Source organism: Prionailurus viverrinus, chromosome A2 (genome assembly GCF_022837055.1).
Source record: "Prionailurus viverrinus isolate Anna chromosome A2, UM_Priviv_1.0, whole genome shotgun sequence".
NCBI lineage: Eukaryota > Metazoa > Chordata > Mammalia > Carnivora > Felidae > Prionailurus > Prionailurus viverrinus.
The window spans coordinates 73876754-73896390 of NC_062562.1; the positions used below are offsets into that span (position 1 = coordinate 73876754).

General features: G+C 38.4%; 1 protein-coding gene across 4 annotated transcripts in view; it reads right to left on the reverse strand.

Moving 5' to 3' along the window:
- SUGCT (succinyl-CoA:glutarate-CoA transferase) overlaps positions 1–19637 on the reverse strand; it is a 760970-nt gene that overhangs the window by 328818 nt on the left and 412515 nt on the right. Inside the window, exon 13 of one of the 4 annotated variants that reach the window (XM_047849629.1) lies at positions 313–406. The exons of the other annotated variants lie outside the window; for them this stretch is intronic. Within the exon in view, the coding sequence (XP_047705585.1) occupies positions 389–406 (18 nt within the window). The 3' untranslated portion in view covers positions 313–388. Of the gene's footprint in view, positions 1–312; positions 407–19637 lie in introns of those variants that run through there. 4 annotated transcript variants of the gene reach the window in all.

Sequence of the window (19637 nt, forward strand, 5' to 3'; positions counted from 1 at the left end):
AATCACTGGCATAACAAAGATCAAATTCCTACTGAATACCATTAATGAGATTTAATGTTCTTCAGTCTATTCAATATCAGATGTGACAATAGGTACCCCCCAAAAACAGAATCTATTTGTATGAGATACAGGCAATTGACATCAGAAACCATACTAAGGAGAGACCTTGGAGAATAGTGGGATCATCCAACTAAATTTTTTTTTAATTGCACCAATTCAAAATTATTTTCCTAAAACTTTAAACCAGGTCTAATACCATGCCATTAACACACATAGACATTTTGCTGCAAAATTTAAGTGTATTTACTCTGTCTTACATGTCTTTTGGATTGAGAAGTGGTAAAGTTTCAGAGGAGACGGCAAGAACTGGAAAGCGTTCCCAATACTATCAGCTCCTTGTGTGCATCTGCAGAAAGATTGGCCATTTGTCAAAATATCAACAAGCAGAGATTAATAATGTGCAAGAAGCTACATAATTTTTAGAAATGTGCTGGACTTGCACCCTAGTGCATTATTAGGTGTGATCGAAACATTCCAAAAGCTATGAAAACATCGGATGTTGTAGAAAATGATTTTTCAATCAAACAAATAGGTGGCTGATAAATCAAAGGATTTGGTGATAGTGTTGTACAAATCTGAATTTACTTTGGGTTTAAAATTTCTTTATCATATGCTGAGTCTTTAGAAAGACTTCTTTCTAAAAAGGTTAAAGACAGAATAACACGTATTTTCTTACTTTCAAAATTAGAAGTGATTCTTCAGCTAAATTTCAAAATGGATTTTGCAAAAGAGTGGAAAGCATATAAAAAGTATTCTCTCCAAACATGTAAAAATCAACAAAACCATCTTCTTAGATAGGACAAGATTATAGTTTTTTGATTTAGGTATTTCTCCACAGCTCCCATAAAAAAGATAAATACTGATATTTAATTACTATTCTGAAATATGTATTGCTTATATTGGATGCAATATTATTCCAACTTAAATTTACCTTTCAAGGCCAATAATTTGAGCAAAATGAAAGAGCTACCCTTTAAAAGAAATAAATGCTGAAACAATTGAAGATTTGCAAAAACTCTGTAGATGATACAAACATCATTCACAGATTTTAATTTTACTGATAACATAAGATTAAATTTTTTACAGTTGAATTGCCTTTACACATTCTGGCTCTTTGTTTATTTAATACAAACTTCATAGTAATGCACCCTGCATTTCATGGCTATTGCATGGTATATTACTTTAGCTTGTACATATACAGTTATTACATAGCAACTCATATTCTATTCTGAATTATCTGAAAAATTTGGAGTTTGAGGGGACAGTTTATCAAGAGACTTAGTAGCATGTCACAAATTTTAAAACACAGAAATTGTTAACCAACTCAACTGAACTTAAAGATAGCTATTCTATTCATTCATATGAGCTGAGAGAAGTGATGATGTGATATTGATTTAATTCCATCATAATTAAAATACTGTTATAATTCACATATTAAACATTTATTTATAGGTCCAAAAGCTTTATTGTTGTGGAACAATGTTGATACTATTGTTTGGATGAGATAATGGAATCAGTATGTTACTTTATGAAAATCCTCTCTTAATATTAAAAAAAAAAAAACCTTATTTTGTCAAATGTTAACATGAAATGTCTTCTAAAACCTCTTGCATGCTTACTGAGGATCAAATCTGGAGAATTCAATCCCACAAATTAAAAGTAATCTGAGACCACACACACACATACGTGCACGCACACGCACATGCACACACACACTCAGTTTGGGGTGTCACGCTTGAAATGTTTCTATTTTTTAATGTCTATTTATTTGTGAGAGAGAGAGAGAGAGACAGAGACAGAGTGTGAATGGGGGAGAGGCAGAGAGAGACAGACACACACAGAATCTGAAGTGGGCTCCAGGCTCTGAGCTGTCAACACAGAGCCCGACGCAGGGCTCAAGCTCACAAACCGACATCATGACCTGAGCTGAAGTCGGAGGCTTAACCGACTGAGCCACTCAGGCGTCTCTTACATGAAATGTTTCTTAATCTTTCCTGATTTGGTCCCTTTAAGAACATAAGGAGTCCTATAGGTTCCCTCCCTCCATTCCAGACATATTATATACACACAGACCCCTGGCTAAAGCCTAACATGGGAACTCTCCTAAGGAAAATAGGCCCCAGGTTAGTCAATTTTTCTTCAAACAAGATGATTTTCCTTTTGTGGTCCCCAAAGGATCATAAGACATAGTTTAGTTTTGTTTTGACTTGTTTTGTATTGTTGTAAGAATTCTAAAATAAATTCTTCTAGTGTTTCTCCTGTGGTAAAGTCACTAGAAGACATCAAACCGTTTTGGTTGGATCCTTATTCCTGAAGAAACCATGCACAGATTTTAAACAACCTCATAAAAATCCACATGAGACCACCCGTCCAGTCTGCCCCATTCCTTAGACCCATTCCCTTGGCTGTTTGATCTCATCTCTTAGGCTTTTGGAAGGAGGATATTCAGAAGGACTAGCTAAAGACTGTCCCATACATGTGGCAAAAACATATTTTTAAAATTTCACATGCTCAGTACAAACTGTAAGCACATCACTGTGGAGGTGACTGGGAACTTCTTCCTTGTTATAATAAGAGCAAGAACCATTATTATTATTATTATTATTGTTATTATCATTACATTTTTGAGTAGTTTAATTTTCTAAACAACCACAAAGCAATTCTAATTTAATTCTTTCTCACATGTTATGGATAATTATATTGGGGGGGGGCGGGGAAAGAGGCCACGAAGAGACTAAAAAAAAAAAAAAATCCTGTGACCTCCTCGGCTGCATCACTGAATTTGTAGTCAGAAGACCCCCCCCCCTCCATCTCTGCTGCTTACTGTGTGGCCATAAGCATGTCTAAGTTCCCCAACTCTGCTCCCTCATCATTAAAACAGGCATAATACCACCCACCAGACAGAGTTGTTGTGAGGTTTAAACTAGATAGCTCATAACCTTTCTTCCACTCTAATTTTCAATCCTTACACTGAAGTGTCTCTATACTTCGTCAGCATGCATCTTGTGTTCTAGTCACACCAAACTCCTGAAGCTTCTCTAAAAATGTCATCTTCTGAACACCCGGGTGGCTCAGTCAGTGACGCATCAGACTCGGTTTCAGCTCAGGTCATGATCTCACTGTTTGTGAGTTCAAGCTCCACATTGGGCTCTACACTGACAGGGCAGAGCCTGCTTGGGATTTCCTCTCTCTCTCTCTCTCTCTCTCCCTCCCTCTCTCTCTCTCTCCCTCCCTCCCTCCCTCTCTCTCTCTCTCTCTCTCTCTGTCCCTCCCCTGCTCATGCTCTGTCTTTCTCAAAAATAAATCAATAAGCTTTAAAAAAATGAAAATGCATAATTAAAAAAATAAGTTAAAATGTCATCTTCATTCTTTCCCTTTGTTTCAAAATCCTTCTTCATCTGTTTACTTGGATAGTATAGATTAACGCATCAACACTCAAGAAACCCTTTCCTGACCATCTCCAAGTTGAATGAGCTCATCCTCCTGGCCCCGCGATCAACCTGTACAAATGTAATATTTACCTGTCTGTTGGTCCAACTCCCAGACCACACTCTACATCCCTCAAGTTCCTAAACTGTGCCCTCCATCTCTTCCATCTCAAATTTTGTACCTAGCACATGCCTAACCCACAGTGCGGGGTGTGGGGGGACTCAATGGATGATTAAATGAACATACGACATACAGAAAAGAATTGGGCTTGGTTTTTGTGATATTAGTAGATTCGGAGTAGGTTAGCACAATCTGAAACTTAAACCCTTAGAGATGACGGAGCCTATGCGTGCCCTGATATCACTTCATTTTTGTGATTTAAACAATAACTGCTGGTCTTCCTGAGATATGTTTTATAAAGAAAATGAAAATCCTCATCAAATGAATCCCACATATGGTCAGCACACTCTCTTAAGAATGTTTTATCTTGTTTGTATTAAGTTAGCATCAAGGTCTTTCAGCTTACAAATCCCATGAAATAGGAAAACTGACATACAAGACTTCAATACACCACAAAGCTAAATTGTAAGCATGCTTTTCTCAGGTTTCAGTGTGGTCACTGAATTCAACTGCTTAGCAGTAGAATTTGAAGGCTTATATATACTTCCTGCTATTGGCCCGTATGATTCTTTATTAAAACAATTATATCTTCGTGCCAAAATGTACATAGTCTCTTTCAAATAACAGTAACGGCAGAGAAAGAAAACTAAATTCAAATAGTCATTTTCTGTAGCTAAAAATTACAGAACTATTCCCAATTTGACAGAAGTTATAATTAGAACCATTCAAAAGGGACAAAAAAATAGCAATAAAGCAAGAAACAAATAAACCCTAAGAGTGAATCACAGTACTTTATACCAAATAAACACATACATCGCTGGGGTTCTTGTGCTAAGGAACTACATGACAAAAGAGTCTGACTGCAGGCAGATGATTACGTGGGCAGAAACATGCGGGATAGAATTTAAAGCAGAGAAATTGGAGTCAGGTGAGCAATTAGGTTAAAAATCTCCAGACAGTGGGACTCTGGGGGCATGTGGTCTGTTGTGGGGCTGAATGAGCTGTGTTTCTACTCCCGCATTTCTAGACCTTGGGAAACTCAACCTTTCACGTAGAATGACGATCTTAACTAATACTCAGTGTTGTGGGGTGAAATTTCTGTTCTACAATTCACCTACTTTACCTTCCTTCACTGGTAACGTTTTCCTTCCAAGTCTCATTCTTACCAATGACACAACAAACAAACAAAAAACCTTTTAACTTGACAACTGAAAGGAAAATTTTTTTCCTCCCTCATCCTTCTTCCCAAGGTGGTGTTGTCTGTGTGGAGAGGAGCATCTGGTTCCTGTATCCCCTGGGTTTTCTCTGGCTTCGCTGAGATGTCCTGCAATGTGCCGTCTGCTGGGAATCCTCTGTTAGTGAGACCGATTTCTCTGACCTGGTTTTTGATGGTGTCGGCCTGGTACCCACTGCTGATGGCCATGAAGCTTGCCTTCCCTCCATTCTGCATCCTCCAGCACCTGGCCCTTTGGTCCACTTGTCCTCTCAGAATGGGAATGGTGGAGAGCAAATGGGGAAGAAGAAGCTTTCAGCTGCTTTCTCTGCTGGACATCTTGCCATGACGAAGGGTCTGCAACTTTCCCAGGCTTTTCCCAAGTGAAAGGGAATACTGACTGCCGAATTCAGACAGATTTATTAATATTTAATTCTCCCCTCCCAGTTTCAAGATCCCACCATACGGTCACAGGATGCGGAAGTGAAAATGTTCTGTCACCTTTCTGGAAATACTTCTCTTCCAGTGATTCTCTCCAGTCCTGTGACATTTGCTCCTTCTCATATGGTGGGAACGCCCATGAGTTCTGATCTGTGCTCTGCTCTTTTCTGCTCCACGACCCCTCCTCCAGGTTCTGATTTATAAGAAAACCATTACATACGCCCCTCTTTTTTTTCTTCCTCAAAAAAGAATGGCTTCTGCAAATAAAAGGTGCTTACATAGCAAGACTATGATCTTGCTATCGATGTGACAAATTCTATTTGGAAGTTCAAAGCCGCATTATAACTCTGCTGTTCTCAGCTGGGTCTTTCCTTCCCAAGAAATAATGGGTGTTATTGATTTAATGAGGCAGGAGAATCAAGGCACAAGTAGGAACTTGTCATTAGGAATCCAAATACATCATTTTAATATCTCCAAAGTATCTTCAATGTGCATCTCAAGTCCAAATATACAAACAGTTCAGAAGAACTCATTTCTATGAAGTTATATTTAACTTGAGCCATTCTTAATGGTTTCAATAGAATTAACAAGTTGTGCTTTTTTGTGCAAACTTTTCATTCATCAGAGAAAACAGAACAGAAATAAAAATCACAGATCTCACTAAACAAAAAAATCCAAAGTCTACTGGCCTAAAAGAATTTCCCATTGTTAATGTGTGGGGCAATTACTGTAAAAGAAGATGGTTTCTAACATGGAGAAACAGAACTCATGACCAAAATATCACTTATTTGATTCTCATAAGGATGGTTCTGAATTTATAATATTGGAGCCATATTAACTCTCCACCATTCCCAATGATATTCTAAATAGCCATTGACAGGGAGATTGTCATAATCTTCCTTCTCTGGGAGAAATAAGTAACCAAACCAGGAAGTCCAACAAAGTAAGCGATAAAAGCTAACATTGATGGACTCTGCTATTCTGTGCCAGAAACTGCTCTAAGGGCAGTACGTGTGTTATTTATTCTCTGCCATCGTGTTTCAAGGTACGTGTCCTCATTTTGAGTTGACGAATTAGGAAATGGAAGCACAGAAAGGTGAGTGGCTTTCTCAGCAGCACTCAGTAAATAAGTTAGTGGAGTCAGAACTTGAACTCGGGCAGACTCATCCAACCCCTGTGTTAGTGCTGCCTCACAGGCGAGGAAACGTGAGGGCACTGAATGTGACAGGTAAAAAGAAAAGAACGAGGCACAAATGGCTCTGCTATCTTTATAAGACAAAAGAAGGGACTGAGATTCCATATTAGAGTTGGCATGCCTAATAATTCCCAGAACCATATGTTTCAAGTGACCCGATCATTGGGTCTTTCGTTTCTGATCATTTGACATTTTTAAGCATGAATCATCGAATGAAAAATATTACAGGGCTTTCTTTTGAACACATTGTTTATTTGTCACCAAGAAATCTCAGATATACTTTAAACAAATTCCTTCTCTAAAGGAAAGACTACATACCCTCATGAATGGCATAATCCAAAAATAGAAATTATTTAAAACAGCTCTAACACCTTTTCTAAATTTCCTACATTGTGAAATGACAGCAGTGTCTCCCTTTCAACACTGCCTTCTAGTCAATGTAAAAAGAAATAAACCATCCCCACATGCTCATATTTGGTGTTTACTTTTCCGTCAGTCATCTAAAACGGGACGCAGGAAAAGGGATGTGTCTGTCTCTGTTAGAGAGAGAAGAAAAGTGAAGGAAAGAAAATCTAATGCAACAAGAGAGTTGCCAGATTTGGAACTGATTGAAAGAGTTTCGTGTCACCAAACATTTTTCAAAGACCGATCAATCTGCAACTCTTTTTATAAACCAACCTGTAATGACTGGTGTTTCCACACATTTTCTTCACACAGTTGCTTCTGAGTTTGGCAGTGCCTTTGATTTGAAAACGAATTTCAAACTTTAGATGATCACACAGAACCTTTTTGGCATCACGGAAAAGAATATTTAGATCATAAAGACTTAAAGGAATGTAAGCTAGAGTTCCAAGTAGTTTAAACTTTCATTACAGAGATGCCGAAAGCCACATTGCTCTGCTTACACAAGTATGTTTATAAGTGATGCCATTTGTAACTCTGACTAATTAAACGAGAATTTAAAAGGGTGTGAGAAAGAAAGGCACGGATTTAAAATTAATATGAAGTGAAAAATATAAATTCTGCAGTATAGCAAATACCAAGAGAGACCCAAGCATCACCATGAGATTGCTCCTATTCACATCTTCTGGCATCAAGGGAAAACCACCTTGGAAAAACCAACAAATCCTTAAAATAACAGAGAAGTGCCAGCACTAACAGTGGTATACTTAGTAATCCCTGGGAAAATTCAAAGAAAGTAGAGTAATGAAATTTGTCACCTGCTGACTGGTTTCTGCTGCTTCAGAAAACAAAGAGCCCAGCAGACCAGGGTTCAGAATGTACAGCCAGAAAAGAAGGGAATTCCTAACTGCAAAGTAACTGACTCCATTATGAATACAAATTTCATTAACCTTCTTCCCAGTCCCCAAACCGCTGGTTCTCAAAAACTTAGTCCCCAGCCGGCAGCATCAACATCTTCTGGGAACTTGGTACAGACACAAATTCTCAGGCTCCACCTGAGACCAGCTGAATCAAAACTCTGGGGATAAGGCCTGGTAATCTGTGTTTTCATCAACCCAAAAGATTATCTTAATGCACACTAACGTTTGAGATCCACTGCCTGGAATGGCACCACACGATCCGTAAAAAGTAGAGATGCCCGTCTTCAGTCTGTGAGTCTTAACAGTTCATAGTTACTGAGGGCTTTACTGCGAGCAAAGCCTCTTCATGACACATACATATATATATATATATATATATATATATATATATATATAAAATGTGTTATATATATGTCTTTATGACTTCTATGTATTACTTAGATTCACCCATGTAACCCTTATGGGCAACTTTGTAACTGCTATGCCCATGCAACCCACCAGCTCAACAGGGCACAGTGAAATTAAGTCCTAAGAAAAGCCAGTGTTACTATGAAAACAGTAAGTTTCTTGAATGTCCAGCTACCGGTAGATGCAGAGGCAAAAGCAGAGGAACAAAGAGAGAATTTTCATGTGTCTCTACAGCAACATTTACAGCTAAAAAAATCTTCATAATATTTTGAAATATCTTTTGAAAGACAAACAGGTCAAGGTCTAGTCTTTTCCCATTCCCCTCCAGAATGGGATCTGGACCGAGTGCAGCTAGCCAGACACAGTGAGTAGTAGTTTTGGTGGTAAGTGAGGTGGCAGGCACCATACTACACTGTCCTCAAGTCTGACCAGCACATTCCTCAAATACCATCTTTTCCATCCCCACGGCCAGCTCCACAGCCTTAGGAAATCAATGGATATTCTTAGCATCACTGGACAGGAAACATAAAATAATTCATTTCTGATCATTTGACATTTTTAAGCATAAATCATCTAATGAAAAAATTAGATGAAAATAAAGAAACAAAACATGATGGGGTCGAAGTGTTTAAACGACAGCTAAAATTGGGGGCGGGGGGGGATAGCAGCCTCTTTTTATCCCCTTATTTAGTTCTGTTACCTCTTTTAGTGATCTAGGCTTGAAACCTTGAGGTCTTTTCGAGCATTCCTTTCTCTTTATACTCTCATCCAAGAAATCTCCAAAGGCTAAAATGATTTTGCTCAGACTCTTGTATATGTCACTTGCTTCCCATTCCAATTTCCCTTACTTTATCTCAGGACCTTATTATCTCTTCCTAGATTACCACAGTGGTGTCTGACCTCCTGATACTTATCATGGAGACAGCTCTCAAATAAAGCCACTTTTATCACGACACTTCCCTGCTCAAAACCCATCCAAAATACTCCGTTAATGACAAGGTAAAGTCCAAACTCCTTAAACATAAATATAAGCATCTTCACAGCTTGGCTCCAGCTTTATCTCCAATGGTTTCTTTTTGTGAATCCTAAATTTTTTTTTTTAATTTTTTTTTTCAACGTTTATTTATTTTTTTTGGGACAGAGAGAGACAGAGCATGAACGGGGGAGGGGCAGAGAGAGAGGGAGACAGAATCGGAAACAGGCTCCAGGCTCCGAGCCATCAGCCCAGAGCCTGATGCGGGGCTCGAACTCACGGACCGCGAGATCATGACCTGGCTGAAGTCGGACGCTTAACCGACTGCGCCACCCAGGCGCCCCTGAATCCTAAATTTGAATCACAGTTGTACATTCACTGTCTCCAAAACATTTCATGGATGTCCCAGTAACTGTTCTTCATCCCTCTTCACAGCTTCAGACAAACAATAATGGATGTAAAATGTGAAGTGAGAACAGGCATTAAGGCATGGAATACATTAATGTCTGTTTACTATCCCAGATTTAATTACAGACTAGTGCTTCCAATTTTATTATTCTGCCATATTGAATTTATAGCCATTAGAAGAAAATAACAAGTGTCTAAAGATTTAACATGGGTCTTTGGTTAGCCTATATGGCAGCATTTGGATTAAATATGAAGCCTGCACTTTCAGATGCCAAAGATAAAAATGTTGATATAGGAACAGGGCTTCTACTCTAGAGTCATGAGGTCATGAGGTGAAGCAAACATCAAACACCCTCCTTCCTCTCTCCACAGAACCACGACCAAGGAAGTTTTCCTGGGATTTGACCAGATCTGTCGTTGAAGGAACAGGATTTCCTATTTATCCTTAGGGAGTAACCATCCAACTACCAAAACCATTCAACGGAGTCCTTCAACTCTAACTAACAAGAATCACCAACATTTAAGGGAGATCAATGGAATGATAAAAAGGTTCCAAACACAACAAATCCCTATGAAAAAAGAATTTCTGAAAGAAATAAAAAGAACTTTTCAAAGGACTGTAATTATTATAATCAACAAAACTAAAGAAAATATTGCATTCTTTAAAAAAAACATTGTGGATATGAAAGAAGAATAGGAAGAAAAAGGAAGAGAAGGAAGAAAAGAGTTAGCATTTTTGGAAATTGAAAGCAATGTGGCTGAAATAAAACAAATCAATAGATGAGTAAACAATAAAGTGGATATGAATATGAATATGACTAAAGTTTCAATTAATGATTCAGAAGATCATAAGAAATCTTCCAGAGTAGAGTAAAAGGGACAAAAAAATTGGCCTTAGCAAAAACATTAAGAAAAAAAAAAAACATAAGGAATCAAAGCATGTAGTGTAAGAAACAAAATTAGCATTCTTTACCAACAGTCTGATGTCTAGCAAAACATTTAGAAAATTATTAAAATAAATATGAGTTTACTAAGCCAGATGGAAACAATGTCAACATAAAATCAGTAGCTATCTTACATGCTAACAGTCACAAATTAGAAGATGAAACCCATAAAGATTTCATTCAGAATTCAAATAACACTCATATAATAACTAAGAATAAAGATCAAGTAAATGTGCAAAAGATATTTTTAGAATAACTGTCAATCTTACGAAGGACACATAATAAAGCTTAAATCCTAGAGAATACCATGTTCCTGGGTAGGAAGATTCAATATTGTAAAAGTGTGAATTTGCCCCAAATTAATTAATAAATTAAAGAAAATCCCTCATTATACTAAAATCTATGTAAAATACATTCATGAAATGAACAAAATCATTTCTTAAAAAGAAGAAAATCTGGCCTGACATACTATGCAAATACAGTATTTAAAAATCAGCAAGTAATCTAGAGATACATAGACTGGACGGTAAACAGAATAGAGAATCCAGAAAAAGATCCATGCATACATGAAATTTATCATGCTAATGGTAATATTTCAAACCAAAAGGAAAAAAAAGACTAACAACAATAAATGGCATTGGGATACATAGCTTTTTACTTAGTTAAAAAAAAAAAACTAAGTTATATTATTATCTTATCACACACCATAGACAAAAATTCTTGATATAATAAACAGCTAAAAACAAAGCTATAAAGTGTCAGAGAAATAATGAATTTTAATTACTTTGAGAGGGCAGACCTTTTTACATAAGACACAAAGCTCAGTCTCCATAAAGGAAAAAAAAACCCGACTTATTCAACTACACTAAAAACCAAATATTATATTTGGCAAAAAATAAATAAGTTTTTAAAAAAAATTTTTTTACATTTTTATTTTATTTATTTTTGAGAGAGACAGAGCACAAGCAGGGGAGGGGCAGAGAGAGACAGGGAGACACAAAATCCCAAGCAGGCTCCAGGTTCTGAGCTGTCAGCACAGAGCCCGACGTGGGGCTCGAACCCACAAACTGTGAGATCATGACCTGAGCCGAAGTCAGACGCTTAACCGACTGAGACGCCCAGGTGCCCCAATAATTTTTTTTCTTAACGCATAAAGCTAAAAGGCCAGCATCACTCAGGAAACAAGTTTACTGTTTATAACTAGAAAAAAGGATTAAGATCCATAATATACAAAGTTAAGAACCTCTTAAAATCTAAAAGAAAAATGGGCAAAGGATTTTAACAGGACAAATGGACAGAAAAAAAGTTCTCATTCTCATTTTTAATCTAGGAATCAAAGAGCTAGTGCTAATGTTTATGAAATGCAAATGCCACCTCTTTTTGAGTCACAGGAGTGAAAGCTGCAAACATGGATGGCCTCTAGTATTGGTGACTGTGTGAGAAAACCATTCTCCTTTCAACGTTGATTGGAGTACAAATCAGCACAGCCCTCTGAGAAGCATTTTGGTTGTTTTCACTGAAATTTAAATTGTGCTTACTTGCTCTACCAGAATTAATACTTCAAGGAATTTATTCTAGAAAAACTTGCACGTTGTCTTACTCCATGCATCTAAACATTTCAAGCCACATAAGCGCCATCTAAAAAATTTTGTTATTCCCGTATACCAAATGTGCATCCTTTAAAAATCATTTGATATTTAAATAATTAATCATTAATATAACGTAATATATAAATAATTAACGATTTTAAAACAATTAAAAGCATTCTTTAAAAACACTGACTACATTCCTTCCCATTGCACAATTACCCTTAACCATTGCATAATATTTACATGGAAATTCTCTGCCTCTATTTTTAGATACTATGTGCAACTTTATTGGGTCCGCTGAGTCAATAATTGTTCTGGGCTGCAGACTACTGCCATAGGCAAAACAATAACCCCTCAAAGATGTCAACACCCTAATCCCCAGAAACTGTGAATGTGTTATTTTACATAGCAATAAGGGCCTTCTGAGTGTGATTAAATCAGCAGGTTTGAGATGGGGTGATTACCCTGGGTAACCTGGGTGGGCCCAGTACAATTACAAGGGTCCTTTTAACAGCAAAAGGAAGGCAGAAGAATCTGTTTCAAAGTAGGTATATAACAAAAGGAAAGACTCAAATGTCCATTGCTGTCTTTAAAAGGTGGAAGGAGACCATGAGAGAAAGAATATGGACAGTTTCTAGAAGCTGGTAAAGGCAAGGGAATTAATTCTCCCCCAGAGCCTCCGTAGGAATTTAACCCTGCAGACATCTTGATTTTTAGCCCAGTGAGACCTATTTCAGATTTCAGACCTGCAGAATTATAATAAATATGTATTGTTTTAGTATGTAAAAAAAATTGTTTTAGCAATAATAGAAAACCAATACAATCAGACACTGTTACAAATACTAAGATATCCTCCTGCCTTTGAGATCACAGTCCTTCCAGTGGAGGAAATAGATACAAATTACAATTCTTAAGATACATATTAAATGTCAAAGATATAAGACTTTCTGATTCTTTTTAATGATGCATAGTTTCATTATACCTGCTGATAGTCTCACTTTAGAAATCTGTAGATGTCTGCATGGTACATAAAATTGATTTTGGTGGTTTGTTATTATTGACCGAAAGTAAATAAACTTACAACTTTGTCCTAAATATCTTAGTCTTTGCTATTAGGACATTCTTCACATCTTTCTGAATTCTATAGATAATGTCATAAAATTATTTATTATTAAAATAGGGATAAAGGAACATTCACTTTCTATATTTCATACCCAGCTTCACTTAAGAGTTTGGCAACATTGGTTGCCTAGGTGGCTCAGTCAGTTAAACATCCAACTCTTGGTTTCAGCTCCGGGCATGATCTCAGGGTTTGAGTTTGAGCCGCTGTTGGGCTCTGCTGCTGGCAGCATAGAGCCTGCTTGGGCTTCTCTCTCTCACTCTCTCTCTCCCTGCCCCTCCCTCGCTCGCTCTCTCTGTTTCTCTCAAAACAAATAAATAACTTAGAAAAAAAAAAAGAGTCTGGCACACATTAATTATAATACATTATTGAGCATCTATGCATAAAATATAGTTTAATAGATATTGAATCCTGAAATTTTTAGAAAGTAAACGAAATGTGTCAGTTAGAACTTCTTAAATGGAATTTAATAAATAAACCACATGGGGATTTACTCCTGGGGAAGAGAATTGCTGGCATTGCCCCCAGGTGTTATGGCCAGCCGCACCTGCAACAGTAGTGTGAACCTGCCCGCAGCAGGGACAGAAAATGATTAGCAAATAAATGCACAAATAGGAAGAACTTTGTTAGCTTGGAATTTGAAGGTTCTTCCTAGAGTAACTTCCAGTAGGTCTACTCACCAGCCACAACTAAAAGGAAAAAGGACAACTCAGTCTAGTTACTCCCTTGATGGAAAATTTCAAATATTTATGAGATGCTTTCCCTTGTGGTATATTTAACATTCCCTACACAAAATTTTCTCCAAATTAAATTGTTTTTATGCGACTTTCAGTATCAGTCAGGGTCAGGTCAAGAGACAGAAAGCACACCGTTTCTCTTTTCAGAGACAATCCAATAAGAATTCCCCCCAAAGTTGTTAGCAAGGTAACTGAACAGATAAAAAGAGAACTCTAGGGCCACCTGGGTGGTTCAGTCGGTTGAGCATCCGACTTTGGCTCAGGTCATGATCTCACGGTTCGTGAGTTTGAGCCCCGCCCTGTGGGGCTTGCTGCTGTCAGCACAGACCCCACTTTGGATCCTCCATACCACCCCTGCCCCCGCTCTCTGCCCCTCCCTTGCTCACACTCTCTTGCTTAAAAATAAATACAACATTAATGCACAGTGTTGAATGGTGTATGTGCACTGTGATATATTTAATCTGTTAAAAATGAGAGGGAGAGGGGTGCCTGGGTGGCTCGTCGGTTGAGTGTCCGACTTCAGCTCAGGTCACGATCTCACGGTTAGTGCCGCGTTGGGCTCTGGGCTGATGGCTCGGAGCCTGGAGCCTGCTTCCGATTCTGTGTCTCCCTCTCTCTCTGCTCCTCCCCCGTTCATGCTCTGTCTCTCTCTGTCTCAAAAATAAATAAACTTTAAAAAAAAAAACGTTTAAAAAAAAATGAGAGGGAGAGAGAGAGAGAACTCCAAGGTATTACAAAGTTAGCAATTCCTAGGACTAGGGGAAACAGTAGAAAATGTCGGCATTATTAAACCTAGGCCCTTAGAGATAGAAATGGCAGAGTTAAAACTCAGACCCCTGAGAAGGTGCTGGCCACTGAGAGCCGGTTTCTCTGAGATTGGACATTTTGCAGTTAATTCTGCAAGTGCTGGAAAACTTCAAACTTGAGTCAGCTGCCGCCACATAAAAGCCCTGCTGCCCGCAGGGGAAGGGTTGCTGGCATGATGAGTTCAAGAGCCACAGATGAACTGGAGTCCATGGGAGGATGCAGAAAAATAGTAAAGAGGAAGTCTTTTTCTTGCTCCTCCCACCTTGCTGACTCCCTCTAGTGCCTCCTCTGTGCCAGCTTCAAACACAAGTCAGGTGGCAAAGCAGAAATGTGGTTTATTTATTTTTTTAATTTTTTAAAAAGTTTTATTTATTTATTTTGAGAGAGACACAAACAGGGCGAGTGGGGAAAGGGCAGAGAGAGGGAGAGAGAGAGAGTGAGAGAGACAGAGAGAATCCCAAGCAGGATCCATGCTGTGAGCACAGAGCCAGATGCTGAGTTCGAACTCCCAAAACCACCAGATCACGACCTGAGCCGAAACCAAGAGTCAGATGCTTAACCGACCGAGCCACCCAGGCGCCCCCAGAAATGTGGTTTAGAGTCCCAGCTCCAACATCACAAAGCAGAATACAAAAGCACGGATATGAGGCTGAGAAAGAACTTAGTAACTGGTTCAGCCCTTCGAGGATACACATTCACATTTTGTCTAAATGACAACGACACAATTCCGTTTCCACATAACAAGATGCACCTGTTAGTGCAAACGAAGACACCCTCCCTTGAAAATTAATAGAGACAAAAATCTTAACAGTCATGGCACCCATTCCTGTGCAATGTTACTGTATACCAAATCTGGCCACAGTCCCATCTGAATTTTCTCTTACCTGGTAACAACTGGAAAATAATCTCTAAAAAGCTGTAAAACACAAAGAGGAAAAGACACATCGCTGCTACACTATTTATGAAATTGGTCATGAGTCTGTCACTGATTTTATAACGTCCTTCTTTTACTACCTATTCCAAGTTTCCTCCCCCTCAGCCAAAACTTCAGTAAGTCAGGGTTCTTACCTGATGAGGTAACCTGAACCCTCATTCCTGATGTGTCTGAATCCTGTTTCATTGTAACTTTTACCTACTGGACATGGAAGTACTAAGAGGCTCCCAAGAAAATGTGCTGGTTTTCAGACATGGTCTTCCCTGCTCTCATTGTGTGGTACCAACCCTATTTTCCCTTGGCAGTCAGGACCAGCCACCCCAGCTAGCAGCTACCTTTGTTACTTGTTGCTTCAGTGGCATTTGAATCCCTACATAGTCAGGTGGCTGACTCATCTTCAGTTCAATGAATTGGTACTGGGTCACCTGGTAGAGGCTCTCTTTCCTTAGGAAATGTGACTATTAACCAGCAGAGCTTAATGTTGTAGAGAGAGAAGCCAAAATTCTGAGAATGGGCTTGTAGATATTACAATGAGTGGAGCCACTCCTAATTCCTTGGTTTCCAGACCCATAGAAGACACAACACCAGAAGTGGGACTCTGATTCAAAGCAGATACTGCATTCTGTAAGACAGTGCCCATTCTTCCAGGTGCGGTCTCCATTCTACCCTTCCATGGGGAAAGCTGCTTCTGAGTGATGAGACAAGGGCTAGGACAAATTAATTTCACAGGCTTGAGCCTATCACCACACAATTTTGTGGTGAGATGCTGCACGATGTTGTGCAAAGTATCATGATAATGGATAATACATTCTTGTGAATCCCTGGATGCTGGCAAAGGCATTATGGGTGGGGAAGGCAAATCCACATCAGGATTACATGCCAGTACAGGGAGGGGGGAAATCATGCCACCTCCATGATGGCATATGTCCAATGTAATCAACCCACCCTAAGTGGTCTCTGCTATTGTCAGGGTAGGCACTCCACAAGGCACTAAGCCTTGATGAGGAGAAATCTATATTGTTGAGCCCATTCATAGCCTCTATCCCTGCATATGGCTACTTTGTACATGGATCCATTGAGCAGGTACTCGGCGGGGGGTGGGGGGGGGACTGAGAAAAGAGGTTTACTGACATCCATTAAAATATGCGTCATTTTGTCTGCTTGATTATTGAGAGCTGTTAATGAGCATGAACATGGTACACAAATATCTTCACACTCTATACCTACTCGGGGGGTGGGGGGCTGGGGGTCACAAATAAGACAACGGAAGCCTAGAGAGGTTTGGCAATTTCAGGGAAGTTCAACAACTTGTCCCAGGTTACAGAATAGAAACTAGAGAGACAGGACCCTTCCTCAAATCCATTTGATTCAAGCCTACACAATCTCTCACTATTCTACAGTGCCTCTAAAAGAAGGAAGAAGAGGAACCAGAAAATTAAACTTAAACAGAGAAAGGACATGAACTATACTATCAATAAAGCTAAAAACAACAACAACAACAACAAGACACCTAATTTTTAAAGTTTATTTATTTTTGAGAAAGAGAACACAAGCAACAGAGGGGCAGAGAGAGAGGGAGGGAGACAGAACCTGAATCAGGCTCCAGGCTCTGCACTGTCAGCACACAGCCCAATGTGGGGCTTGAACTCAGCAACTGTGAGATTATGACCTGAGCTGAAATCAGACACTCAACCGACTGAGCCACCCAGGGGCCCCCAAAAGACCTAGTTTTTAAAGGTGAGGCTCTTCGCCAAGGTCAATGTTGCAAAGAGTTGAATAGACAAGATATGGGGTAAAAAATAGACTAATAGGAAATCATTTTTCACCTTTCAAATGAGAAATGGAGATATTAACCAAGTATCACTGGGTCCTGCCAGGTGTTGTAAGGAGATCAGCAGGATAATCAAAAGACAAGGAGGGGATAGCGGTGGGTGACAACAAAAAGAAGACCAGAAAGGAGTGACCAAATAGAGAGGGCTGAAGGGGGGCGAGGTAACATTAATAAAGGTCGCGTTAACGTTATGCATGTATGAAGGAAGTATGCAAAGACTGGGTGAGCAAAGCCAATGTTAAGTCCTGTATATTCTCCAAGTGCCCTAATAAAGGAGAATTTACAATGGCATCTACTTCTAGAACCACTTAGATTATTAAACAATAGGTGAGTTCACCCAGCAACAGTGAGCGGGTACGTAGGAGGCACTCAACAAATAGGAATTAACAGTGACAACAGTAGTGATTAGAACAGTAGCTTACGTTTATTGAGGCCTTAACATGTACCAATACTGTGCTAAGTGATACTTGTGCTATCTCATTTCATCATCCCAGCGACCCTACAATTGTCAGTATTATAGTCACCAGTTTATAATTGAGGAAATTAAGGTTTAGAGATAAGTGACTTGTTCAAGGTTACATAATTAGTGACAGAGACAGCTAGAAAGCCCCCAGAAAAGATCATTTTAATAACCACCAGAATTGCTTCAGTCTGTCTCATCTTTAGCCTTTCTAATTATATTCAATGCTATATGTTGAAAATTATGGATATTCCAGTTTTGTAAGGATATCATGTGTTTTTTAGTATTTTATTTTTATTCTATATGTCTAGGACACTTGGTATTAGAATCCTCTACACGTGAATTGGGTGCCAAGCCTTATTTGGAACTTTCATTTTCTTCCAGCTCAATGTAAAAATTCCTTATTATCTCCTTTTGATTATCCATTCTGCCTGTATTCAGTAAGCCAGTTTCCCATTGTTTATTTCCATAGTTTTCCAAACTTTAAAATTAGAGGTTACTCCGCTTCCTCTTTTTAAAGACAGTCCAAATTCCAAAGTATCAGAAAGTATGAATCATATGCTTTGGTAACTGTCATTTACTCAGTCCCTGGAATGAATAAGTAGTTGAATGAATTTTTCAACAAAGTTGAAGTCTGTTGGACACCTTTATAAATTATCCTAATTTTGCACAAGATAGAGTGCCATGAAATTCACACTGACTCTGTATCGGCAATGTAAGTAAGATTCCCCTACTGGAAGGAAAATCCACATGCATTATTAAGCAAAAATAATCTCGTTTTTGTTCACTATTATAAGCTAATAAAATTTACCAATAGCTTGTCTTATCTTTATGAATTACCTCCATTACAGTACTTTTATTATGAATTCTACTCTTCTGGCAATTTGCTTCGGAGATTTAAATCACACATATGCTGTCAGGATTCTTCTTTTCCTTTCCTTTTCTCAGTTCAAAGAATTTTTTTGTACCTATTGTCCATAAAGCATCTTGTGATGTCTTTTATACAATGTTGTTTCACTTCATTTTTTGTTTAACTATTTCAATTATTTATTTTGAAATAAGTTCAGACATAAGAAAAGTTTAAAAAAAATAGTTACAAAGAGCTCCTATGTATGCTTTACCTAGCTTCTCTTAGTGCTAACCTCTTACATAACCGGGTACAACTGTCAAAACTGAGAAACTAACATTGGTACAATGCTATTGACTAAATTATAGACTTTATTTGGATTTTAGCAGCTCTTCCACTAATGTCCTTTTCCTATGCCAGGATCTAATTCAAGATTACACCACCACCACCACCATCATCATCATCATCATCATCATCGTCATCACGGGTGATATTACCAGACTGCAGAGTTAAAGTGTGTCTACCAGTTTTCGCTGCTGTTAACTTATATTCTTCTTAGCATCGTTAATAAATATTTGGGGGAGGATGGTGATGTACTGAAAATATCCTGCTTCTCATTAAACATTCACACACTAATATAAGCATTCACTGGTGGATTTTGCCTACTGTAATTACTCTTGTGATGTTTTAATGGTGATTTTCTATTTCCTTCATCCCTTCTACATTTATTAACTATAATATTTCTGTAAGAAAGACCTGTCCCTTATTCTTACTTATTCATTCATTTAATCATTTATTA